This window comes from Dreissena polymorpha, chromosome 2 (assembly GCF_020536995.1).
Source record: "Dreissena polymorpha isolate Duluth1 chromosome 2, UMN_Dpol_1.0, whole genome shotgun sequence".
In the NCBI taxonomy this organism is placed as follows: Eukaryota; Metazoa; Mollusca; class Bivalvia; order Myida; family Dreissenidae; genus Dreissena; species Dreissena polymorpha.
Window position 1 is genome coordinate 86,456,149 of NC_068356.1, and position 27,971 is coordinate 86,484,119.

The 27,971-nt window shown below is 33.6% G+C and overlaps 1 protein-coding gene across 1 annotated transcript; it reads left to right on the forward strand.

Moving 5' to 3' along the window:
• The first annotated feature begins 504 nt into the window (after positions 1 to 504).
• On the forward strand, positions 505 to 3,775 carry LOC127869881 (beta-1,4-galactosyltransferase 4-like). Its single transcript, XM_052412538.1, has 4 exons — positions 505 to 648; positions 2,510 to 2,697; positions 3,226 to 3,343; positions 3,689 to 3,775. Exons 1-4 carry the CDS (start codon positions 505 to 507, stop codon positions 3,773 to 3,775), a joined length of 537 nt encoding a protein of 178 aa, XP_052268498.1.
• Positions 3,776 to 27,971: the final 24,196 nt, after the last annotated feature.

Sequence of the window (27,971 nt, forward strand, 5' to 3'; positions counted from 1 at the left end):
GGAGGGCGGACGGACGGATGGTTAGACGGACGGTCGGTCGGTCGTAAATATTCTGTCCGCATACATATAGCTGGTCAAAGCAGGCAAGGCTCTAATATAACATAACATACTACTATTATTACTACTATTACTGCTACTACTACTGCTGCTGTTGTTGTTGTTGCTGCTGTTACTACTATTACTACTACTACTACTACTACTACTACTACTACTACTACTACCACTACTACTACTACTACTACTACTTCTTCTACTACTACTACTACTACTACTACTACTACTACTACTACTACTACTACTACTACTACTACTACTACTTCTACTACTACTACTACTACTACTACTACTGCTACGTCTACTACTACTACTACTACTTCTACTACTACAGCTACTACAACTACTACTACTACTACTACTACTTTAACACATACTTTCGCACAACTTAAAGTAATGATACTTGATTTAAGTGATAATTGTTATACAAAATCGAGTTCATTTGCAGAGATGTCGGCATGTCTTTCCAAAGAGGGGGTGGCAATCGTTGTTCCATATCGGAACAGAGAGGAGCAATTGAGGGTCTTTATTAAAGAAATAGTTCCCTTCTTACAGCGCCAGAATATTTCTTTTCATATCTTCATTATTGAACAGGTAGACAGGTAGTTGTTTTCAACAATATTATGTTATCTCTATTTAAAGAAGTTTCATCATCCAGTTATGAACGTTTGTTCAACGTACGTTTTGGTGTACGAGATTTAAAAACGAAAGTATGCGATTTACTATATTGTATGGTTATAGATTTTATCACCTTTACCCATGTATTTCTTTTTGATGGATATTCAACATTAAGTTATGTTGGAATTTGACACTTCCATTTTGGTAGAAAACTAAACATTGGCCTAGGTGTATAACTGATATTTTTTAATATTTATTTGGTGGGAAGAAATTGCTTAGTCTCAGTATATATAGTTTTCAGTTTATGTAATGCAAGTGTTTCTTCGTTTTTTATGGGTTCAACTCTGCCAATTTTAAACAGTATTTTACTTATATGACGGTCGTCAATAACCAATACACTTTGTGCCGTGGTTAATTGGTTTACAGTATTAACTTAATATGCTTACGCCAGTAACTGACTTCCCCTCCTGAACCAAAAGCAGGGGAATGGTCGTAGAAGGATTTCATGACCAACCACACACAAGTTATATGGTCGGGACGTGGATTTGACCAACAATGATCGAATTTCTAGTCTAGCTCTCTACCAACTGATTTGACTGACTACTAGAAACAATCATTAAAAGAATTAACAATGTATAAGAATGTTCATTAAAGGGATGTTTTCACGCTTTGGTAAATTGACAAAATTGAAAAAAGATGTTTCAGATTCGTAAGTTTTCGTTTTAGTTATGATATTTGTGAGGAAACAGTAATACTGAACATTAACCATGCTCTAATATAGCCATTATATGCATCTTTTGACGATTTTAAAACCTAAAAATTATAAAGCGTTGCAACGCGAAACGATTGAATAATTTGGAGAGTTCTGTTTTTGTCGTTAAATTTTGTGAAACTACGAAGATTGCTTATATAAGGTATAAAATACGTCAAACATGTGTACTCGGCGGAATAGCTCAGTAGGCTAAAGCGTTTTTACTTCAGGACTCTGGCAGGACTCCAGGGGTCACTGGTTCGAAACCTGCTCCGGGCTATGTTCTTTTCCTTTTTTTAAATTTTTTTCTTGATTTTAACTGGAGCTTTTACGATCCAATGTTTACATTTATCAGTATAAAGCATTTAATGATTAAGTTAAAAAAATGCCAAAATCTGTGAAAAGGCCCCTTTAAATGAAAATTCATTATGTATTAAAACGCAACAAAAAACAAGCACCTAAAATAAAAATTTAATTAAACCAAAATATGCATCTGCTTGATAATCTATATCGAAATCGAGTCAATTAAGACATAATTGAATATTAAATTCATGGATATATAGTTATTTTTGTCATAATTGTATGTGCTCATGTACAACTAGGACAACGTCTAGTGATTTAAATAAAACGGAGATATTCCAAATTTTAACAGTGCTGTCGTTAGTGTTGCAGATTTTAATAAAAAAAAGATCTTCGCTAATCGACGAATGTGTCGTACTTGGAATTAATATGCATGTGCATCAGTGTACAAGGCGTTTTAAAGCATATATATCATAACATGCATTTCTTAAAAAAATATTGCAAGGAAGTGATGATTCGAACTAACTCCTATGTAAAATCCATTGAGTTGTGTTCTATAATCTAGGCATTACACAGGGTTAATATAAGCACACCGTGGTAAGAAGTGTCGGTTTATTTGTTGCACACCATGTGTCTGTATATTGTCTTACAATGTTAGTTAATTATTATGTGTTTGGTAACAGCTCTACAGGAGCATTTAACAGACTATCCTACACCGCAATCAGGCCTATTAATGTTAGTGAAACATCTACTCTATATTGTCTGAACATTCAAATCGTGTTTTAGAGTCAGAAAGCAGGGTTTAATCGCGCAAAGCTGTTCAACATTGGATACAAAGAGTCAAAGTCAGTTGGCAACTTTAGCTGCTTCATTTTCCACGATGTTGACCTTATCCCTACATCTCCGGACAACTACTATTGCTGTGCAAGTAACCCTAAACACATGTCCGTCGGTAACGAAAAATTCAATTTCAAGTAAGCAACGTATCATAAAAGCTTATTTCGCATATATACTACTAATATGTCATTAGGCAACTTCTTTTTTATGCACAATTTTGTTATATACCACGAGAAAGAACAATTAAGACCTTACTGTGTTGATTTTTCCCCATAGAATATATTATTACAGATATTTAAAAATAGAGAAAGGGGAATTTTGGTTATATTGCCTGTCTCCTTGCGTGTACTAAAAAACATACTTTGACACGTTAATGACATTTTTGCTCTGTCTTAATTAGTTTAATGTGTACATATAAAATTAAAAAAAACAACATTTATAATTGATATAAATATAAATCTATGTGCCTCGTTATGGAAAAACTTTTCTTAAAGCAAGCATGTAAAGTGTCGTCCAGATTAGTCTGTGTTGTCTGCACAGGATAATCAGGGATGAAAGTGTTGTCCCTGATAAGCCTTTGCGGACTGCTAATCCGGGACGACACTTTACGCATATGGATTAAGTTCAGTGTTCCCGGAACGTGGATCATATGATTTAACTTTTAGTTTGCCATATGGCGACTACGTGGGAGGTGTTTTAGCGATGACAACGGAGAGTTTCCTGAAAACAAACGGTTTCTCAAATGCTTATTTTGGCTGGGGAGGGGAGGACGATGAAATGAATGTAAGGTTGGTACATAACAATATACTTCATACTTTGGAAGTCGATGCTATAACAAACACAATTGGTAAACATTGTTTGTTAATAATGCTTTATACACACGAATAGACTCATATCATTAAGTATCAATATATAAATATGTTTATTTGTTATATAAGCCTCCGGCCCCTGACACATATGCATATATATTACAATCCATGCAAGAAAAAAACGCTTTTATGCCTAACTATAGAAAGAACTGCAAAAACTACAACTTTGAACATAACAATTTGACGCATTTGATAGGTTGATTGCAATATACGTTTACAAACGTTAGTCACATTCTTTGCATTTTTCTACAATGTTCAGCTGTTTGCCTCAAGAAATAACAATGCAAAGTATCAACTCTCAGACCACTATGATTTGACAAAGAATGCCGCGATTATAAACGGTTGAAACTGCATCAATTATAGTGTTTTTTGTTGTTTTAACCTTTTCAATAAGAATAGTTCGTATAATTTAAGAGACAGTTTTTTATTACTAGTCAGTTTAAAGAATTAATGGAATCAAAGTATTTATCGTAGGTCATAGATTTTTGTGAAGTAACCTGTTGTCGGAAATTAAGATGAGTGGTTTCAAATCACTCTTGTCTCACACTCATAATTTAAACCATAACGCGCAAAAACGTTCGGCCGTTTGTTTTTGGACAACAAACTACAACCCACAACTAATATTTGTTAAGTGAAATGTATAAACATAATCATTGAATGTTTAAACAATGTAGAATATAATGGTGTTTCTAGTCATATTTTTACTGAGTAACCAATTTGCTTATATTTAGAATTAAATCAGCTGGGCTAAAGACCGTTCGGCCATCTGTAATTGTCGGGCGTAACAAAGCTCTGAGGCATGTACAAGCGGTGGCTGGAAAGGACGGGTAAAACCTTATACGGCTAACAGTATGATAACATATTATAAAAAACATACCGAGGTAGAAAGACATACTATCGCAAATTGGCAACAGGAGCAAAATGTATGTGCGCATGATAAAACCCGGATAAACAATAAACAGGCGAATAATAATTGTTCATACTATGCCACCTACAAATAAAGGTACAGTAACTTCGTTTTGTCCCTTTTTCAGTTTAAAATTAGTGGAGACTGCTAAACAAAGAATTACAAGCGATGGCATTAACACATTGAACTACGCCTTGTTGGCGAAAAATACAGACGGACTTACAACGCATATCAAAGCGGACATCAATGCGGGGTTGATCCCAAGGGCAGGCAATTTTTTATATTTGATATTTTCAATTGTTATGATATTTATTTAAAACTTTTCCAAATATTACATGTTGTGTTAGTTATATATGGTATGTTTTTAATACTCAAATAAGCCTTTATAATATGCGACAAGTTGGTGGTGACAAGCGCTTTTTCTGGTCAAAAGTGTTTATGCTCTAACAAAATAATTAATGCTACAGACGTACCTATTGAACATACTTTTTTAATAATGTATGAAATTACATGTATATTAAGTTTTTCTATATGTACATGGATGTTGTATTTTGCTCACGGTAAACGTTGAAGTTCAGTATTGTATTTTATGCTTATTGAATCTTTACTTACAGTCTTTCATGTTTTGGTACTGTTTATACCAATATGGGATTTGATTTAATAATTTATATTAGTAACTTAAATGATTAAGTCACATGTATATAAATTAAGCCTTCTCTGATTGCATTTTTTTGTTATATTAAGCATTTTCTGATTGCATTTTTGTATGATTTCACAACTGACTTATTTGAAATATAACATATTGATAACATTCGAGATATTTGTATACATGTTTTGATAATTTAAAAATCCGATTATAAACACAATAAGTGTTTTTTTTCACGAGCAGATATAACACTTCTCTACAACATTATATTCCTTTGCAATTGTATTGCGCTGAAAACTGGTTGACATGGTTCAACCTGATTTATCATTTGCAAGCTGTGCCTAAACTTTTAACGCAATCCATCAGTTAATTTAATACAAAATAACAATCAATATGCAGTCATTTTGTTGATCTGTGTTTTGTCGTTTAAAGAGCATTTTTGCACGTCTCACATTTTCCTTTGCAGACAAAGCCGATCCTACCGTTTCTTATTAAGGAAAATGATGTTCACTTCACTAAACCGTGTTCAAGTAAATTTAAATATTTTTATGCTCGAAAACTCTTGATGTCAATAGCATATGTACTTAACCGTACGCATGGTGTGAAACTTAGTTTACTGTATCAATTTGATCGGGAAGACACCAGTGCATTGTCAGAGATCAACGCAAATGTGTGTTACGAAGCCCCAATGTTATCGAGGATAATATCACTTTGTTCTTAAATGCCCTTCTTATGCTAATGTAAGGAATACATTCACTCCAAAGAATTATATATTACGTTCAAATATGTTCAATTTTATCGAAGTACTTAATCCGTGGGAGCGTTCTTAAGATCTCTCCCAAAGACACCAAGTACTGGTTCTAGGCCCAGGAAAGTGACTCGAGAGCGTTTATTTAAGCCTCAGGCAATCGAGATAAAATAAATAGGTTTAAACTAATAGTTCCAACAAAATAGTTGTTAGTTCATACTTCATAACAAACATTTTAGCAATATATTTAATTAAGATAATTTATGATACCTCATATCATCAAATTACAACTGTCAAAATATCTATGTGTTGCAATAATTGATAACATTATCAATTGATCCTAGTTTCCAGCTCCTGTGATATTTTCTGAGCACAACTGAAATAATTAGTTTTATCTCTTTTGAACGGTGATATATATTTTTTATTTCATTATATAATTATTTTACTATGAACATAGTTATGTTTAAGGTCAACATAGTTATGTTTAAGGTCTGCCTCTTTTTGTCATGCCACCAATAATAAGGACCACAATGGATTTAAGGGCATGCTCTTTTTGTGTTATCGTTGGTTTGGTGAGCATGTCATAGTTTATTGTTCATGATATAGTTTTTAAAAATTGCTTATTATTTTATTCTATGTTATGTTGTGAACTGTGTATATGCTTCCTATGCCGAAATAAATATATCTATCTATTAAGAAAATTAGCCTTTTTTTAGTTTGAACAGCTTAAAAATACGACAAATGTCTTTCATATGTATAATAAATATTAATATTTTCACACAAATACAAGTGCACAATTATATAATATTTGTTGCAATTATGAAGCTACGTTTTAAAACTATGATATATCTGTATCTTAACCTCATTTGTGTGACATACTTACAAAACATGTTTATGTTCTATCTTTTTAAATTGATCTTTATTCAAAATGAGTATTTCGTATTAAAACGCATTCTGTTCACTGTACAATGTTTCAATCCAGATCAATCATGACAATTCGCCTGTGCTTTTCATGCCAGTTTTGAATTTTTTCCTTACACACGAAAAACATGTTGTGGTTGTCACTTTCATAGCAGCTAATTAATTTGCGATAATGTTTTCCAAGTAATCAAAACAATCTCATATATGTCCGCCCCAACAGTAAAACATTATGAACATTTATTTTTTGTTCCCATAAAGTCGCTATATGACCTACACTGTGTCGGTGTGACTTAAAATCTAGCAAATAAATTAATTGAATATATATATACTTATTAAATCTACATGATGTATACAACAACAACAACCACATAACCTTTATTAAGCTCAAATCACAAATATAGTGACACATGAGTATACAGTTACAATGCATCTTTTACAAAGAGTTATTAACAATTGTGACATGGTGTTTAACTTTACATAGAAATAAGAAAAGAGAAAGAGAAGTGGAGATGAAATAAGATATGAGACATAAATTTTAATTGAGTGGGGGAATGATGATGTTGACCTGAGAAATAAACATTTTTTCCTTTGGCCTGAATAACCTGTTTGTTTACATGGATTACTGATACAGACTATAGTTATGTTTTTTTCCATTCGGTTCTATTTAAAACCCGGTGAATTTGATTGGTTAATTTATTTTTGTCTGCGGCGCTTCGCTGATCTGTGTGTAAACCCTGGAATTAGGTCAGAAATGTGCGTTTTGTTTGTTTTTTCACTGTTTCCTCTGTAGAATAATCGTGTAGATTGTTTCATTTATAGATCGCATATTAACTAATGTCATGTATAGATTTACATTTTGTGGTCTGTAATTGTCTGTTTAAGGTAATTCTACTTTGGATTAATTGGTGTGTTTAAATGAAATAATGATCAAATGTGAAGTGACCCATTCACGTGACATTGACCGATGTTGTGTCAGGCCAGATTTACCATGCCCATGTAATGTATAGAAACCTTATGACAACGTTTGTCTTCACACAATCTCAGATACATATAACACCAAGTCAGAGTAAAAACCTAGGTCACCAGCTCAAATGATAAAAATCACAATTGTATTCACAAACGTTTTGTAGTTATGAATTGGCGCGTATGACAATGACTTAATTTAAAAAGCAGAATAAGTAGCTAAATAATATATTATGTTGACAGCCTGTCACCTTTCCTTAATTCCATCTGTTTTATGCAACTAAGGTTATGGGTTGGCTTCACGGTGTATAGTGTTTTTACGACCACAAAATTTGAGCAAAATCGCCTCAACAGTACTTTCAGTACTTTGATTTAACAATCGAGACTCGTAATCTGAAACAAATAAAATATTTATCAGCATTACATTTATGCAACTAAAAAAGAAACGTCTTTTCAACGAAAATCGGCATTATAATTGATGTCGGTGTTGTTGTTTTTTTGTCCTAAATGCATTACTACAAGACAAATATTAGATTCCCCATTTCGCTCTCTATAGATAATAACGAGAATAATCAATCACAACATTGTTCGGACACTATGACCCATAATACGTTGCAGAATAACTCCAATATTATTAATATCTTGACCACCATAACCAGATCAAATATTACCCCCTTTTTTGTAAGTGACAATAACACTGAAACTACAGGTACAGCTCATAATTGAGATGTGAATTTTCAGACAAACTCTAGCAACAATTAAAAAAACATGGTCAGAAAAAAATAGCAGGAGAATTTGGACAGTATTTTAAGTCATGTCATGTAGATCTAGTTTAGTTAAACAATATTTCATTCATATCAATCATATTGAACAATTTGTATTCATGCAAGGATATTTAAATAAAAAAGACCAACATTTCGACGATTTAAGAATGGAAACAAATTAAAATTTCCTTTGCAACAGCAGTAAAGGAACCATATTAAAGATCATGTACTTGAATGTATGGCAAGGGTCCAATATGCAAACAGTACGACGCAGCACAACTTCAAGAGAAACAAGCACACAACATGCACTTGACTTAAGAAACGTGTTTATAACTTAAAAAGTTATCATTACGGTGTAACTATAAAGTAAACATACAGGCTTTATTTTAAGTCTTTTTAAATCGTGCAGGGTGAAACCAGTTTACATTTGATCTCTTGTTGCACCTTGTTTAATGGCCAGTAAGCAGTAATTCACCGGTTGGAAAGACATTTTCATAGTGCAATACTATTTGTAAACAAGAACGAAATAACACAAAAACTTGATCAAAGTTGTAATAATCGAGTTTCTATATTTTTGCAGAAAATATTGAAAATCTACAATTAATTATTTATCATTTTTACAATTATGCGCATCAAGAAGTATCTTTAAAAAATAATCGGCGTATATCCGTATTAAAAAATAGGTTGTCAAGTAACCTTTCATATGAACAATTTGATAGATTAAAGAGCACAGCCGCTTAGTATAAATGCTGGGGCTAGTATAAAAAGACACTTACAAAATCTGCTGATTTGGAGACTTCAGTAAGACAGGTGTGTATCCGCTTTACATTTTATGCTGATACACGACAACTTCACGTTCAACATTCGGTTGGCATCTTTGCAAAACGCAATTATGGATCTCAATTCAGAAAGAGAATGAATGCATTCGGGTCAACTCATTCTCCATCATTCATGTTTGTACAAGGTCGATAACGGTCAAAACCTGGGTCAGGCAGCAGCGCCTCGAAAGTACTATGAAGACGTGACGCGTTGACAGTGCTTTCTCATTTTCAACCTTGATTACACAATTGAAACAGTTTTAACATTGTCCTTTTTATACGCCGCATACAAAAGTTAGATGGTGTTGTATAAATATATCATTCTGATTTTAAAAACCTATTTTAACTAAAATTGTTCATTAATACATTGAACGGTGGCTGTAAGGTTGCCTTCCATAAAAAAACAATATTTAGGCCATACTTTTTGCAGTAAGTATTCCCGCCGCATTTAATTCTCTCAAGAAATCTAGGTCCAAACCAACATTAAACACATAACGGTACATAACTGTAAACAACAATGACTGGATTGAGTAAACCAATAAATCTTCAACATTTTCATGAAAACAAGTTACAAGTTTAGTCTCGTCACATTAAGCAAAACTTTAGCCACCATAAAATGTGTGCAGATATGTTGTACACAAGATATAACATCACAAATGCTCCAACTTGTAAAGAATTACTTATAATTATTTTGACTATTAAAAAATATATCATGGGAGACCATTAATTGCAATGCCTGTACGTATGGTAAAGGTAAAATTTCCTAGTATGTGAGAAAACGATGTTTATATGAACTTTGTATCAATTTGAGTGGTCTCTCTGTGTTATCTTCTGTAACAATTTTATAATTAAATGTTAACTGATAGGAACATATTTCATCGTTAAACATGGAATCCCTTCCTGAATAGTTTTGCAAGATTTGTTGACAAAAGAATGCTTAAAGAGGACTGAAACGGCGACATTTTGCAGTTTGTGTTGTATAAACAAAGAGAAATAATATTACTGCTTATCGACCTTAGTCTCATTTTTATAGTTGATGAAAGTTCAATGCGAAATAAAAGAGCGGGGACTGCAATTTTTTTTGTATACACAAAGAACATTTACTCTGCAGTGCCTAGTGCGAATACAACTCGGCTTCTTTTTTATGTCAACAAACGTTGACAAAAAATATTTGATTGAAAAAAAAGGATGAAAACTGTAGTAGTAAGGGAGTGGAGTTCGAGCGGAATTGGCTGATTTGTACAAATATATTGCAAAAACTGTTAAGTAACCATTTATTATTAGCTGATTATCATACTTCATCTCATTTTTTTCAGTTCAATATATTTCATTGTCCTCGTATTTTTCTTGTCAAAAGGTATGTGAGTTGGTGGCATCCCACTCCATACCATACAGAGTTTGCAATTTATATATGCAAAGTATAACACATTTTATACACTCAACAATCAAAAGCTTTTACAGTACAATATAAAAGATACATTTTACAGAAATATGTAACAATTCAATATTTTTTTATTTCCCATAGCACAACTAACAACTGGAGAAGAGCTAACAATTGTTCACATTCTTTGCCTTTGTATGAGTCATTAAAATTTTATTAATTTCATTTAGAAGATGACAATGCAAGAACGATTTTCCAGCTTTACAAGTTGGTTTAGTTTTGTTCATTTAACATTTATAAAGTATTAACATTTCGATCAAAACAAATATTATGTTTAAACAACCATTTAAGTTCCCATGTTTCAATAAAAAGTATGGCTGGAGTGACATATCCTGTTTTAAATAATAAAAAGAGTTTATACTTATAACAATATGTACAATTCTATATTGAAACCATTGTAAATTGGAGTCCCGTGCAATACTGAACGGCATATCAAAATATTTCGACATTTTGTTTTTTTAATTAAAAAGTTCAACCATTTATCCATATACACAGGCGAATACTCTTTTATGGAAATAACGATACACCTAGGTTGTGTACATTTTGTCTTTACCAAGATGGGCCGGAGGATAGTGGGCATAAACGGCTTCAGAATGCTTGTGTCGTAAGAGCTTTAAAGCTTCGCTATCTTTTCACTGCGTTAATAATTCTCAAGAAAAAAAGTAGTTTGGATGAAAGTTTCATACTTTGCAAAATTCATAATAACTATGGAAGGTTAACAATTCAGTGCTCTGCATCAAGTCCCCAACGAAATGAACGCCTTTGAAAAACCATGAATTTAAAACACAATTGTTCTACCAATTAAAAAGCTATTATTTAACTGGATTTTTTTTCAATAAAGTTCAACACATGATTTCAATGTATGTTTCCACAATTCATTTTGTATTGTGTTAATTTATTTTTTTAGGATTGTGAATGCGGCAGTAGTAAAATGATTGAAAATCAATCATGGAATAAAAAATAATTTTCCATTTATATATTTCCATTGACAATTATTCGGATCCATAAGCACTTCAAAGACGTTTCAAAAGCAAACAGATCAATCACATTTAAACCACATTCTGTATAGTATAATACTATATGTTTGCTAATTGTTGGTTTACCATTCTATACACAATTTAGAAAAAATATTCATTGATGTCTGCTAACAAATTATTATGGATTTGGCAACGAAACAAAGAGATGATTTAACATCGGTAATGCTAATTCTTCTTGATTACTTTTTAGTTAGGATTTTATTTTTAACTTTTTGTCACCAAACGTTTGTTATATGATTTTTTTCAAAGATCCGTAAAATAAAAGAATGTTAAATGTGTATTGGTCCCAATTTAGTTGGCATCTTGTGTTAGGTCTTCCAGAGCTAAAATTATTTTCACCTATCCAAACTACTTTCGTTTTGTGGAAATTAACTTTTAACCCTGAGTAATGTGTAAATTGTGCAAATACATTTGATTGAGTTTCATTGAGAGATTCTGCAGAGCCATCCAGGAGTATAGAGGTGTCGTCGGCAAATTGTCACAATTTGTATTCCATGTCATTTATTTAAATATCTTTATCTTAGTATTTGACCTGAATTTATTTGACAAATTTTCAGTGCAAAGTATGTACATATAATAACTGCGCGGATCTCCTCGTCAACAGCCACGTTGAATATGAAATAGGAAAAAATATCTGATAAAACGCAAATTGTGTGACCGCCGATACTCTGTCTTTATGCAATACATCAAACAGTTTTATTATGTCTGAACCAAAATTAAACCATGAAAGCGTCCGAATAACAAATGCCCATGACAAAGAATCAAAGGCCTTTCCAAAATCTATTAACAGCAGCATACCCGGGATATCGTTTTCATTTGTGTGATTAAGTATCGTAGGCTAGTCTGGTGTTTTCTCCTATGATCCTATGAACCTACTATTGATAAAGATATTTTGGTCAATACTTAAGAATGTATCAATATCCAATTTAAACGTGTTTGCGATGCATCGAGAACAGATTTTATTTACAGTATTTAGTTATGTTATTTTCCGCAAATTCTGTAAAAATTGTCAAGGCTTATCACCTTTTGGAATGCATGTAAATATACCTTGTGTTTGAGTAATGAGTAAATTGCCACTTATAAATACGTGATTTAGAGCTCCTCAAACAAATATGCCCAATTTAGGCCTGAACACCTTTAATAAAGCAATATAAACCTCTTTTAATGTGATTGACCATTATAGACAATTAAACTCAGTATTAGAAAGTTTAGGTAATTCTATGTCATCAACATAAATCTTCATTATTTACGTTTACCTTTTGATTCTGGTATATTTGTTTTATAGATTAAGGGGGTTTCTTTATATAAAAATGTCAAATTGGTTATCTAATACATTTCGAATATCAATATTAAGCTGGTCATAGTTCCTGTCGTATAATTGTAATGTTCACGGTTACATAAAAGGTTTCGAGAGTTTTTCAGAGTGCATTTACCCATCGTACTGGTTCGTGTTGCCTTCTATCCTTGAAGTGAAATTAAATCTCGGAAAACTATTATTCGTGTGTCACTCACCTGAACACGTTTCTGTACTTAAGAGTTGAAATAAAGACACTGACAACTTGCTTCGATAGATGTGTTTCCTAAACGCCTCGGTAGGTGAACGATTACGAACCCGTTCTATTACACGTGCAAGATGCCAGTCCGATTGTGCTTACCGGTTTAGCTAGCTGACTGATACATACGCAAACAATTATCGTTGAAATATACATGTATACTTATAATTATGAAACGAATACATACATTTATATACATGTATCACATCAACAGAAGTAAAATAAACGTGTGATAAGAGCATGCAATAGAGTTTCTTCACTTTATTTACATTTGTTTTAAATTTCTGTACAAAGCATGCACTTCGTTATTAATGTTCTTGAATACATTGATGAAAAAAACGTGTGATGCAATTATAAAAAGGACCTTTTCAAAGATTTTGGCAGATATTTAAGTTAGTCGTTAAAAACTTTATATTGATAAAAGTAAACATTGGATCTAAAAAGCTCCAGTACAAATCAAGAATACAATTAAAGAAAGAAAGAAAGTAACACTCAACTTGGCTCGAACCTCTGATCCATGGAGTAAAAGTCTAACGCTTAGACCACTGTGCAATCCGTGCTCATGAAGTGAGTGATGTATTTAATACTTTAAATAAATAATCCTCGTAGTGTCCAAAAATATAACGACAGCAACAGAACTCTCCAAATTATTCAATCGTTTTGCGGTGCAACGCTTGATAATTTTCAGGTTTATAAATCGTCAAGAGATGCATATAATAGATATTTTAGAGCATGGGAAATGTTCAGTATTACTGGTTCCTCACAAATAACTATTACCAAAATTGGCGAATATGGAACAAGTAATTTTATCAAGTTACCAAACGTGAAAGTACCCCTTTAATGCAAAAACGTTTGTTTCAATAAATTATAGTCATTAATGCAATTTATTATATACCTGTTTAATGCTTTTAACAAAATACAGGTTGTATCAATCGTTGAAATAAAAAATCCCGTATAACGCTACTCGCTGTTTCCAATTCCGTATTACCATACTAGCCGGACTACTTTGACCCATTTAATGACGTCACATTACGCGCACCGAAAATAGAAATATTTTATATTGCGAAATATATTACGTAGTACATCGTGTGACGTCATTTCTATGACGAAACACAATAGTTTTATCTTAACTCTATGGAATTTAAGGATCTGTCGGACGTGGTGATTTTTAACAGTTAACTATTTGTTAAAAACATCGAACGAATTCAAAACGTATTTTGGAGTGTGTGTTTATTATGCATAAATGTATATTTCGATAGGAATACAATAAAATAGTGTGGTTAAAACTAAGTTTCGATAAAGACATGGAAGATAGAAGTGGAAGTGCATATTGTTTCAACGTTTTTGTTATAAACATCGGATTAAAGTTGTCAACTTAATTGTTATAAACATTGGATTGACGATGGCATAAAGGTAATCATGTCGGAAACCTGTGTGTTCCCGGTTCGATTGTTTACACGTTAATTTACATAAACTGTATTCATACGCGTCGTAACTAAACTATGGCGTACCGTTTAAGTCATTGTTTTGTCAGTTTTGTTAAATTAAAAAATACAATTGCTAACTGTTTTCGTTAGTTGTTGTATATAATAAAAAGAAAATTACGCAAATCAATTGTTCCAAGAGTTTGTATCACTCTCGTGGCTTGTGCTATTTCGCATCACACTCGAGGCTCCGCCTCTCGTGTGATACGTCATCACACAAGCCACTCGAGTGATACAAACTCTTGGAACAATTGACTAGCGTAATATTCCGTATGTATTTACAATTGCAATAATAGAACATGCATTTGATCTGCAGAAAATGCGCTCGTATGTTAAAAAATACTTGCATTTATCACATGCCATACCCTGTTTCCCATGTAATATAACCATTACATTTTATTATTATTTATTATATACCTGTTTTATGCTTTTAACAAAATACAGGTTGTATCAATCGTTGAAAGAAAAAATCCCATATTACGCTACTCGCTGTTTCCATTTCCGTATTTCCATACTAGCCGGACTACTTTGACCCATTTAATGACGTCACATTACACGCGTCGAAAATAGAAATACTTTATATTACGAAATTTATTACGTAGTACATCGTGTGACGTCATTTCTGTGACGAAACACAATAGTTTTATCTAAACTCTCTGGAATTTAAGGACATGTCGGACGTGGTGTTTTATAACAGTAAACTATTTGTTAAAAACGTATTTTGGAGTGTGTGTTTATCATCCAATAATGTATATTACGACAGGAATACAATAAAATAGTGTGGTTTAAACTAAGTTTCGATAAAGACATGGAAGATAGAAGTGGATGTGCATATCGTGTAAACGTTTTTGTTATAAACATCGTATTAAAGTTGTCAACTTGATTGTTATAAAAATTGGATTAACAATTTAAGGTAAGCGTGTCGGAAACCTGTGTTTTCCCGGTTCGAATGTTTACGTGTTAATTTACAGAAACTGTATTCATACGCGTCTTAAATAAACTATAGCGTACCGTTTTAGTCATGGTTTTGTCAGTTTTGTTAAAGTAAAAAATACGTTTATTAACTGTTTCCGTTAGTTGTTGTATATAATAAAAGGAATATTACACTAGTCAATTGTTCCAAGAGTTTGTATCACTCTAGTGGCTTGTGCTATTTCGCATCACACTCGAGGCTCCGCCTCTCGTGTGATACGTCATCACACAAGCCACTCGAGTGATACAAACTCTTGGAACAATTGACTAGCGTAATAATCCGTATACATTACACATGTGTAAAACAACATTTTTAAGCATTTTCATTGGCTTAGTTATCGTTTATTGACCAATCGCATTTTGGTATTTTGCTGAAATGACGTCACAAAATGTAAACAACATTCGGGATTTATCATTATATTTGCGTAAATATTTATTTAATTTGCTAATTTAAAGCATGTGATAAAAAAGATCTGACACTCGTTGTCATATCATACTTTATTTTATTAAACTCGTCCAGGAAATTCGTTAGTGCTTACTAACTTAATTCCTTAACTCGTTTAATAGAATATGGTATGATATGACAACTCGTGCCAGATCCTATATTTACCAAATTCCATTCCGTTATACATGAAAGTATTAGACCTTTGAAAGGCTATAAACCGAGAAACCCAGTGGTTAGGGGTGCACTTTTGCCGGTCATATTTCATCATCTGCGACGCTATTATTTCTCGCAAAAAAAGAATTAAGCGGAAAACAGTGTTGCTTTCCTACTTGAATCATACATTCAACATGCTTTCCAGATGGCTTGAGTATAGTTCCGTTCGAATAACAGTGTGCTTTTACATGTATATTGCCACTAGACGTAAGTGTACAAATGGAAACATGTTGCGTTATAGACGCGATATCGGTAGATAAAGTTAACGTACGTGGGAATGTTTGGCGTGCCCTTTCGACAAGTATATTATTATCATTGCTTGATTAGCCGCCAACAGCATCATGACGCTAATTGCTATGTAAACGTACCATAGATGTAAGGGCGCCACGCATAAAGGTATAGTTACCATAGTAATGACAACACAAGACATGTATGTATTCTAACCACGTTTGTTATCCACGATATTATCTAAACAGTTCCAACCAAGAATACACCCAAAGTGCAATAAATACCCCGATGGACGACATAAACATTTGCGTTCAAACACTATTCAATTTGACGTTATACACACACGTTCTGAATATCAAATAAATGAAGAAAACATACACAAACTTGGTCGCCGTGGCGTATTGCATATGATGTGCGCCTAGCGAGCGGGAGGTCGCTGGTTCGATTCCCACTGTGGGGGCGTTCATTAAAGCGTTCGGATACACCAAGTACTGGCTCTACCCAGAAAACAAACACATTTCAATATGTCATAGGCTTTCGATGCAACAAAGCTCAAAGAAATAAGTTTAAACTAAACTAAAACTATTAAAACAACACCAGAGCAGATGAGGTTCCTTTAAAGTGGCCTCCTGAATTGCATATAGAAACACAATGCTACAATAGTAAAATCTGTGTTAACAACCACATACTCAAAAGTTAGATATAACACGGCGAGTATAAAATCTACAGTAATTATGTTGTGAATATCGAGTAGCCCTGTATATTACAGAAGGAGAAATAAATCTTACGCTCATAAAACACGACGCCAAGAAAACGATTGCAGACGCTGATGAATTAGTCCGTTGGCAGATAGATCATCAAAGACACGCTCTGGTGCAAGCAAGTACAGGTACACCACTGGGTTCAATGCCAATATGTCGGAATAATGCAACATTCGAAACGTTATCCGGCAATTAATTCCTATTAACCTACACTTGTATTTTATTTAAAGCTATTGGACGATTACCTATGCAATACAAGACGATGCTACATACAATTAAACATAAAGGTATGAACAACAAGTGCGTCTTTAGCAACGATCTTGCTTCAAACATGAACATTACATCATCATCGCGCACTTAGCGCTGTATATTTTGTTCCCACAAATTTTCATAAAAAGTTTCATAAGTTGATGCAATAATTGAAAACTAACATGTCTCTTACATAAACATACCAACTGGTGCAGTCGTTTCTGTGAACATTGTGCAAGTATTTTATCATGTTTTCTTCTTACTCGGCGGTGGCCCTTTGTCTTAGATTTAGAAAAACTGACGACCCTCGCATATGAAAGCAAATCGCATATCATTTGTAAGGGAAGTTCCCCTTTAATTACAGACACCTGCACGCAATGTGCTGTGCTTTCCTCAGCGCGCGCTGCGACGTACATAAAGCCACTGTTTATATCGTTTCAATCACCGTGAGACAAATAGATACTTATGTTTCCAATGTTATTGTTACAGGTAAAGGTCCGAAGAGATGTGCCATTAGGAATTGTATCAAGTTGTTGGCGCCGTTTGCGGTGGTCGGGAAATCATGAAATGTATTAAGTGTTCATGTGTCATTTCTGAAATTATGTAAAGTGACAACTTCAGGTAGCTTCGATGGATTATTTTTCAGAGTAAGTTGGCTTGAATGACGTTGACTAAACATGCCACATTGGAATTGGCATATACGTGTGTGTTTCTTTTTCATTTAAAATTAATGCATTCACGTTGTCGCCGGGTTATACCCCACGTATGAATCGTTAACGCTTAAAATAGTGCTGTTTTTATTGTACGCAGGTTTCAAGGTTCTATACAACTTTGAAAAAAAGTACATATACTCCGTACATTTTCAAACACCTTTTTTAAATTCATGGGCGTTGTTTTTATTTTACTCCTCGTATAACCCATTAAAATGACGTAAATTGCCTACAATGTCTGTTAACGTTATTCCCTTATAATACCGTGTAAGTACGGTGGTATATTATCTTTACCATTAACATAAAATAAAACATTCTCGTTAGCTGGTTTTATTAATTACATTTACAACTTTTCTTTTCTGGCCTTATTTTATAGCCTTGATATAAACATCATATAAGGAACAACATCTCACATTGCGAATGCGAAGGAAAAAAACAACAATTAACACCGAAAAACATCGAAACAATATGTATCTTTTGACGTTTTCGACATGACAAACGAATTGCTAGCAGTTGGAATTCGCACTAGAAATATTCGTTGATTAATCGCAGACTAAAGCGACGGATCAATCAATTAATATTTACGTTATTTCCATATTATAAGTACTAAGATAAAATATGCGTGCTTTCATTTTAACACTTTTCAGATTATATCACGGCGATCAGTAAATCAACTCAAACTTTTCTTGGAACAGCTGGTTTACCACTACTCTGTGAACACACTTATTCCAGTAACTGACAACTAATTTATTTGAATCAGATGTAAGGGGATGATGGATGTTAAAAGAATTTAATGTCAAATGCCCACACAAGTTATGTGAGTGGACCGGAGTTCGAATCCGCGACCTACGGATCTGTAGTCCAGATGTCTACTAACTGAGCGTGTAATGTGCGCTTATTCGAGTTGAGACCAGTTGAAAAATGAGTGCACATTATTTTGCATTCTTCAAAAATTAACAAAAGCTAAATAATTTCTACTGACGTTATTTAATAATGATTCTTTTTATATTGTTTTATTGTAAATGCCCCTTTAAAATGAATAGGGAGAACAAATTTTAACAAACAATATATTACACGTACACTTATTTATTTGTATAATGCTTATTTAAATAGAAATTCATACACATAATGAAGCATACATCGATCCTTGTTGAATGCATATGAAATCATGAAAATCAAGTATGAGACAAAACTAATCAAATGACTATTGAATTAAATGGACAATGAAATATATTGAAACATACTTCATTAGTTAGAACTACACAACCATACGTGTTGCCAGAGCTGCTGCGTTGGTTGCGTTCGCACCCAACATTTTTCGACGAGTAAAAATATGCGCACCATAAGTTGCACCTAACTTTATTTGACGCAAAAATGGGAATTTATCTTTTCCCGGAATCAATAATGTTGAATTCAAGAGGCTATCGACAGGTCACCATATTATTAATTTATTGGAGAAGTCATTTCCAAGATAGCGCTTGAATTTTATTTACAAGTTAACACACTAGGGCGTCTGCACCACTACCCGCCAATCGGGACTCCTCGGAAAATGCCGCCATAACGGAGATCGTCTCTCGGGTGTATTTGGTGGAAGGATATGTCTAACGCCTCGAGGCGGAAGATATTACACCGAAAATATAGTTCGGGTTACACACAAACAAATTTGCACTAAATCAACCGATAATATAGATATATAGGGACTAATATCTTTAAGGAGTAATATAATAGTAAATTTATTAATGTTATTGTTTAAAATTAGATATAATTGCATGCAAAATATTCAAATTTTAATAAATTTTAAGAAAGCCAATTAGTTGTTTATTGAAGTGAAAACAACAACATTATTCAAACTTAAAAGAATCAGTATTTCTTAAATTGTATTCATTGCAACATTGCTGATGTTCGGCTGCAGGCGACAAACCTTGAGATTTAATCAATATGTTTATGTTCTATACCATTAACAATCGTACAACACTGGACAGTGTTACAGAGAAAACTCTTCGGTGTAATATAAGAAATAGTAAACTCCATATTGGTCCCAATGGCATTATAGTGACCAGCCAGGCAGTCACAACCTGTATATTGACCATAGCCATACGGCCCTCAGTGGGGCTATTATCAGTATTTAAACACCTGAAAGATTTCATGGAATGGAATGTCTGGGGCTTGATTGAATTTGAAAAACGATTCTTTCTGTGCATTTGATGATGGTAACCCTACAGTACTTCTTGCAGATATTGTTTATATTTTATCCTAGGCATTTTAATTCCAGATGTCGTTATCCCGGCCAGGCAACTAGCTTTTCAAAGCCTTAAATAATCCAGTGCCATTAAAATTAGGGACAGTGTTACAATGTTCAGTTTGGTAATATTAATATATTAAAGCATAACTTTGCCCTTGGAAATAACCTCAATTCAGAATGGCCCCTCAAAATTAGACATACTGTATTGGAAATGTTAAAACTGAGCAGTGGTGTTGTTAAAATTTATATTATTTATCTTTTAAGAAACTTTAAGAAACATATCACAGGCATGCCCATGGTTTTGGGTCGGTACTCTTAAGATGGGAAACAAAAACACTAAATATGGTCGACAGTGCAGGCAACAATTGTAAAAAGATATTTTCCATCCCTGACTGCCATTACTGACATGAAGTAATTTAACTGTAATATGTCTGGAAACATTGTCAGTCACAATTTTCTAAATATTGATTTATTCATACGTATGTATATATATGTCATACAAGTACAGATCATACAATACAGTCAATTTACAACATTTAAACAATTGGAAAACAATTATCACAGGTTTTGGATCACAATGCAGTGATAGATCACATTTTGAATATCCCAGTCAAAGTTAATCAGTTAAATTCAGTTACAAGTAACTAGTCAGTGTATTTAGCAGAGATCTGAAATAACAAGTAGTTACAAGATGTTGAAATCAAGACATGATATATATATACCACAGGATGTCCCATGAAAGTTTTGCAACTTATTTCCAATAGGGTCCTATATATGGGTGGCAAATGTACACAAATGGTGGCATTAATACACATAAACATATCATTCATTTAAATTTGAGATCAAATAGTAAATATCATATATTATTAGAGAGCACTGGTTATACTATTATCTTGTTATCACATTTAGATGTATGTTTTCATGTAACATATTCGGGCCTACAGCTCAAAAAATGCTAGCTATGCCCCTGAAGAATCTTATTCTTGAGTTCACCTTTTTAATAATATTATTAACAATAGATGAAGCAGATAGGTCAGTGTCGAATATTGAACCAAGGTGTTCAACAGATTATTGAGAAACAATAGTGTGATCATTACATTTTACAGTAAAATTATGAAGTTTAGATAATATCCTTTTGGAACCAAACATACTTTCAGTTTTTCCAAGGTGTAAAGACAGTGTTGTTATCAACTAACCATTTAATACAATTTTCATGTTATTTACAAAAATCACTACTGATGATACTAGGATCTTTGTAAAAATAAAGGATGACACTTTTATCAGCATATAGAATAAGTTTACATAAATACAATAATCAAAAATCACTAATATGCTATATCAGTGTTAAGGCATTATGAAATGGAAATGGGTATGACAAGTAACAAGAAACCTACACATTTACATAACAAAACATCTGATATCTACAATTAATGGATATAATATATATATGTTGAAAGTTAATATAAAGAGGGCAATACGAAACAAATGTACAAAAGTAGTAATAAAGACAAAACAACCAGTTTACAATGTTAAGATTTATGCAGTTGTTGGCAATAAGAAAAAATTACCATTCTTAACTTTTAATTTTTTAAGTGTAAATACATCAATGTAAAACAGAACACAAGAATTTGTTTCCCGGTCACTTTGAGCAATATAAGTGCCCAATGTTTACACTCAGTGAATTTGTAAAACCAACTTATATGTGCGAACTGTCTGTCCGAAAACTTAAACATTTCCTTTAACTTTTGCAATATTGAAAGTAGCACCTTGGTATTTGGTATACATGTGTATCTCATGGAGATGCACATTTTGAGTTCTAAAAGGTCAAGGTCATCCTTAAAGGTCACATATATGGCTTCAAAGCAGCGCAATAGGGGGCATTATGTTTCTGACAAACACATCTCTTATTTTTACATGAAAAACCACAGACATTGTTGGAATTTGCCACATATTAGGCATTGTGTATACATTTTTAAACTCAATTTTCCACACAATGAAACAACTTTTTAAAAAGGCACCAACAAATGTTCCTCCATCCCCTTTGCACGCTAAACAACGAATCAGTTTTTAGCTCCACTGGCCAAATTTGTTCAAATTATGCCCCTGGGTAAAATTTAACCCTGCCCCGGGGGTCACAAAATTGAACACATGCGTATATAAGGCCTATTTTCTGAAAACTTTAAAAACTTCTTGTCCATAACCATTGGGCCTAGGGCTACCAAATTTGGTATGTAGTGGCATCTTATAGTCCTCTACCAAGTTTGTCCAAATTATGCCCCTGGGGTCAAGTTTGACCCTGCCCCGAGGGTCACAACATTGCCCATATGCTTATATAAGGCCTATTTTGTAAAAACTTTATAAAATTCTTGTCCATATCCATTGGGCCTAGGGCTACCAAATTTGGTATGTAGTGGCATATAAAGTCCTCTACCAAGTTTGTTTAAATTATGCCCCTGGGGTCAAGTTTGACCCTGTTCCGGTGTTCACAAAATTGAATATACACTGTATGATTATAAAGTGCTTATTTTGTGAAAACTTTGAAAATCTTTTGTCCATATCCATTGGGCCTAGGGCTACCAAATTTGGTATGTAGTGACATCTTATAGTCCTCTACAAAGTTTGTTCAAATTATGCCCCTGGGGTCAAGTTTGACTCTGTCCCGAGTTTCACAAAATTGAACATATGCTTATAGAAGGCCTATTTTGTGAAAACTTTAAAACTTCTTGTCAATAACTGTATGGCAAAGGGCTACCAAATTTAGTATGAAGTGACATGTAATAGTTCTCTTCTTAATTTGTACAAAGAATTCCCCTGGGTCAAATTTGAAACTGCCCCGGGGGTCACACAATTGAATATATGCTTATAAAGTGCTTATTTTGTGAAAACTTCAAATATATTCTTGTCCATAGCCATTGGACCTAGGGCTACCAACTTTGGTATGTAATGACATCTTATAATTCTCTACCAAATTTGTTCAAATTATGCCCCTTAAATCAAGTTTGACCCTGCGCCGAGGGTCACAACATTGAACATATGCTTATATAAGGCCTATTTTGTGAAAACTTTAAAAACTTCTTGTCCATAACTGTATTGCATAGGGCTACCATTTGGTATGTAGTTACATGTAATAGTTTAGTTTGTGCACATTATGCTCCTGGGGTCAAATTTGAAACTGCCCCGGGGGTCACAAAATTGAATGTATGCTTATAAAGGGCTAATTTTTTGTGAAATTTTTAAACCTTCTTGTCCATAACCATTGGGCCTAAGGCTACCAAATTTGGTATGTAGTGACATCTTATAGTTCTATACCAAGTTTGTTCAAATTATGCCCCTGGGGTCGAAATTTGACCCTGCCCTGGAGGTCACAAAATTGAAAATACGCTTATATGGAGCCTTTTTTGTGAAAAATTTAAAAACTTCTTGTCCATAAACATTGGGCCTAGGGCTACCAAATTTGGTATGTAGTGACATCTTATAGTTCTCTACCTATTATGTTCAAATTTTATCCCTGGGGTCAAATTTGACCCTGCCCCGGGGGGTCACACAATTGAACATCTGCTTATATAAGGCATATTTTGTGAAAACTTCAAATATATTCTAGTCCATAGCCATCCGGCCTAGGGCTATCAAATTTGGTATGTAGTGACATCTCATAGTCCTCTACCAGATTTGTTCAGATTTTATCCCTGGGGTCAAATTTGACCCTGCCCTGGGGGCCACAAAATCGATTATATGCTAATATAGTGCCTATTTTGTGAAAACTTTAAATATCTTCTTGTCCTTAACCATAAGGCATAGGGCTACCAAATTTGGTATGTAGTGACATCTAATAGTTTTCTACCAAGTTTGTTCAAATTATGCCCCTTGGGTCAAATTTGATCCTGCCAGGGGGTTCACAAAACTGACCATACACTTATATGGGGCCTATTTTGTGAAAACTTTAAAAATCTTTTTGTTCATAACCCTTGGGCCTAGGGCTACAAAATTGTGTATGTAGTGGCATCTAATAAACCTCTACCAAATTTGTACAAATAATGCCTCTGGGGTCAAGTTTGACCCTGCCCAGGGGTTCACAAAACTGAACATACGCTTATATGGGGCCTATTTTGTGAAAACTTTAAAAATCTTTTTGTTCATAACCATTGGGCCTAGGGCTACCAAATTTTGTATGTAGTGGTATCTAATAAACCTCTACCAAATTTGTACAAATAATGCCTCTGGGGTCAAGTTTGACCCTGCCCCGGGGGTCACAAAATTGAATAAACGCTTATAAAGCGCCTATTTTGTGAAATCTTTAAACATCTTCTTGTTGAAAACCATTCGGACTACGGCTACCAAATTTGGTATGCAGTAACATCTTAAAGTCCTCTACCAAGTTTGTTCAAATTATGCCCTTTGGGTCAAAATTGACCCTGACCCGCGGGTCACAAAATTTAACATTATTTTATACGCGTGTATCTTGCTTATTTTATGAAAACTGTTAACATATTCTTATCCTTAACTCTAGGACCTAGGTCTACCACATTTTGTATGTAGTGATGTATAGAAGTCCTCTACAAAGTTTGCTCAAATTATGCTCCTGGGTTTTTTGACCCAGCCCAGGGGGTCACAAAAGTGTACATGTTCTTAAATAGGGCCTATACTTAAGTATTTGCACAAGCCAAGAATATTTGTTTCAGCCTATTTTCAGCAGTGGAGCGATACAGGGCCATCGTGGCCCTCTTGTTTATAAGAATATGTCAAAATGGGCAAAAGTCAGGGACAATACTGTCTAAATGCTCTTTTAACAACTCTGGTGACATCAGTTTTTTTTTCCACTTTTTCGGAAGATAGCCCATGGCTTTGGAATTGGGAATTTAATCGGCATTTTCATGAAATTGGGAAAATAAATTCATTAGCCTTTTTTTCCACATGAAAAGTCCACTGATTAGGGAAATACTAAATTTGATATAACTCTTTATAATCATTCAAATTAAAAGAATAAAATCATATAATACTTTGTTAGATGTAATTGAATTGAAATTGAGATAAAATACGCATGAGACTTCTTTCTAAAAACAAAAACAAATTTTATTTTTTTTGGGGGGAAATGTGGAATTTTTTGCCACATTTTTGGAAAAAAGTATACTTTTTGGGATTGGGAACATAGCCGAATTTCGGCTATAAAATCGGGCCAAAAAAACCCTGGACATGCAGCTGTCGTATATTTTCTCTGTAAATTTACAGCGAAACACAAAATGTCATCATCATAAATGTATAGCTTACATGTATATAAATATGATACGAGGTCTTACCCGGTATTTATACAAATTAACCTGGATATTTATGAAAAACACCATCTCCCTGTAGAGTGTAAAGAGAGAAGGCATTTGTTCACCAGTAACATTATGTTCAGTACTGGTAACGAACATGAAAAATTCAGTTCCCAATTCATCGAGTTTTTAAAAAGTTCAACTTTGCTTAAGTAATAATGCATCAATGTTGATTCTAAAGAAAAAGAGTAATCATTTATGCCTAAACTGTTTTGCTGTCCAGAAGCAAGGACGTCATACACAATTTTAAGCTTTTCATCATTTATAGTTTTGGTTACATAACAATCTTAAATGAATGTCCATTCTAAGTTTGCTGTCGTATTCTTCCCTCAAATCATACATGTTTCGTGCATAATTGAATGTTCATGTCCATGGATCACAATGTATATAGAAACAAACATTATTTTGAATTATCTTTCACAGTTATATATTTAATATATGGCTAATTTTGGGATACACTAAAGCAAATATTAACATTTGTCTCAAAATAAATCATCCTCTGAAGCCCCCGATGGGATTCAAACTCATACCTCTTTCTTTTCTGGAGAGGAAAGTATTCTATCTTAAAATACAAGGGCATGTAAGAGGAAAACTAGCAATATCAAAGGGATGTTTTCACACTCACAGATTAGACATGTATTGAAGTTTGTTATTAAATACTTTAAATTGATAAGTAAACATTTGAGCAAAATACTCCAATAAAAAATAATAAAAAAGAAAACAAAAGAAAGGAAGTCTTCCTTAACTGGGCTCGATCCACTGACCCTTGGAGTAAAAGCTTAAACTTATGGGCCATCAGTGCTCCCATATATTTAGTGGTTTATTTTATACTTTATAAGCAATCCTTTAAATGTCACAAAATCTAACAATAACATAAGAACTCCCAAAATTATCTTTTTCATTATAGACTCTATGCTATATTGATAAATGCAAACATTGGATCTAAAAAGCTGCAATAAAAAAAAAGAATAAAAGAATAAAATTGAATAAAAAAAAAAAGTAACGCTTGATTGGTAATTGTTGGCTCGGGTACTACTTACATGTACCCCGGGTACTCTTAAGTATACTTACATGTACCCCGGGTACGGTAAATATACTAAAACGTACCCGGGAAATGTAACGCTAAATCGGTCTTTGTAAGATGGCCTCTATATTAAAATTATTATCGAAACTCATATTCAAAAAGCATGTTAGTGCAGTTTTGTTAAAAGAGAAATTTGTTTAATATAATCGGTAGCGCTTTTTACGACATCTGATTTAGGGCGAAATATAACTCGGGTACAGTCTAAAATCGACCGGGTACGATTAAGTATATTAACCGTACCTGGGGTACATGTAAGTATACTAAAGAGTACCCGGGGTACATGTAAGTAGTACCCGAGCCGACAATGACCAATCGAGCAAAAGTAACCCTCAAATGGGCTCGAACCATTGACCCCGTGGAGTAAAAGTCTACCGTTTGGACCACTCGGCCTAGTTCTTCTTAAATGATCTGAGCTTTTTATGAGTACATACGTACCCGGAGGGTCAATAGCTGGGAGTTGGATTATTGCAACTACACTCGGCCATCCATGCTAATACAATGAGTGATGTGTTTAATACATTATCAAGTTTATGTAAGCAATCCTCGTATCTCACAAAATATAACGAAAACAGTCGATTTAATTTTTATATTTACTCGATGTCAATACTATAACTTATAGTATTGACATCGAGTAAATTTAAAATTGTGTACTCCCTATCAGTTACACGTATGTCAGTAATGGCATCTTTAAATTTTAACAAGTTTTTAAGTACGTTGTGGGAATTCACAGATCTACATTAAATTATTACTTAAAGAATGTTATCTTGAAAAAGACGAGCTAAAACACATGTTTAAATTTTTCCTCTTTACTAGGGGGCCGCCATCTTGTTTTCTAAACTAGTTCCAAATCCAATATGACGGCAGCCTACATACATCAGAGAGACGGTGTGGTGTAGCCCACTGTCCGATGCGTTCAGATTGCACTACCCGCGTGCGTTTATGACAAATAGTCGCCTGTCTTCATTGGCACTTGTAAACATCCACTATTGATTCCAGTACACCTTGCCCGACATCATATCGCGATATTCTCACCTTCATCCCCGC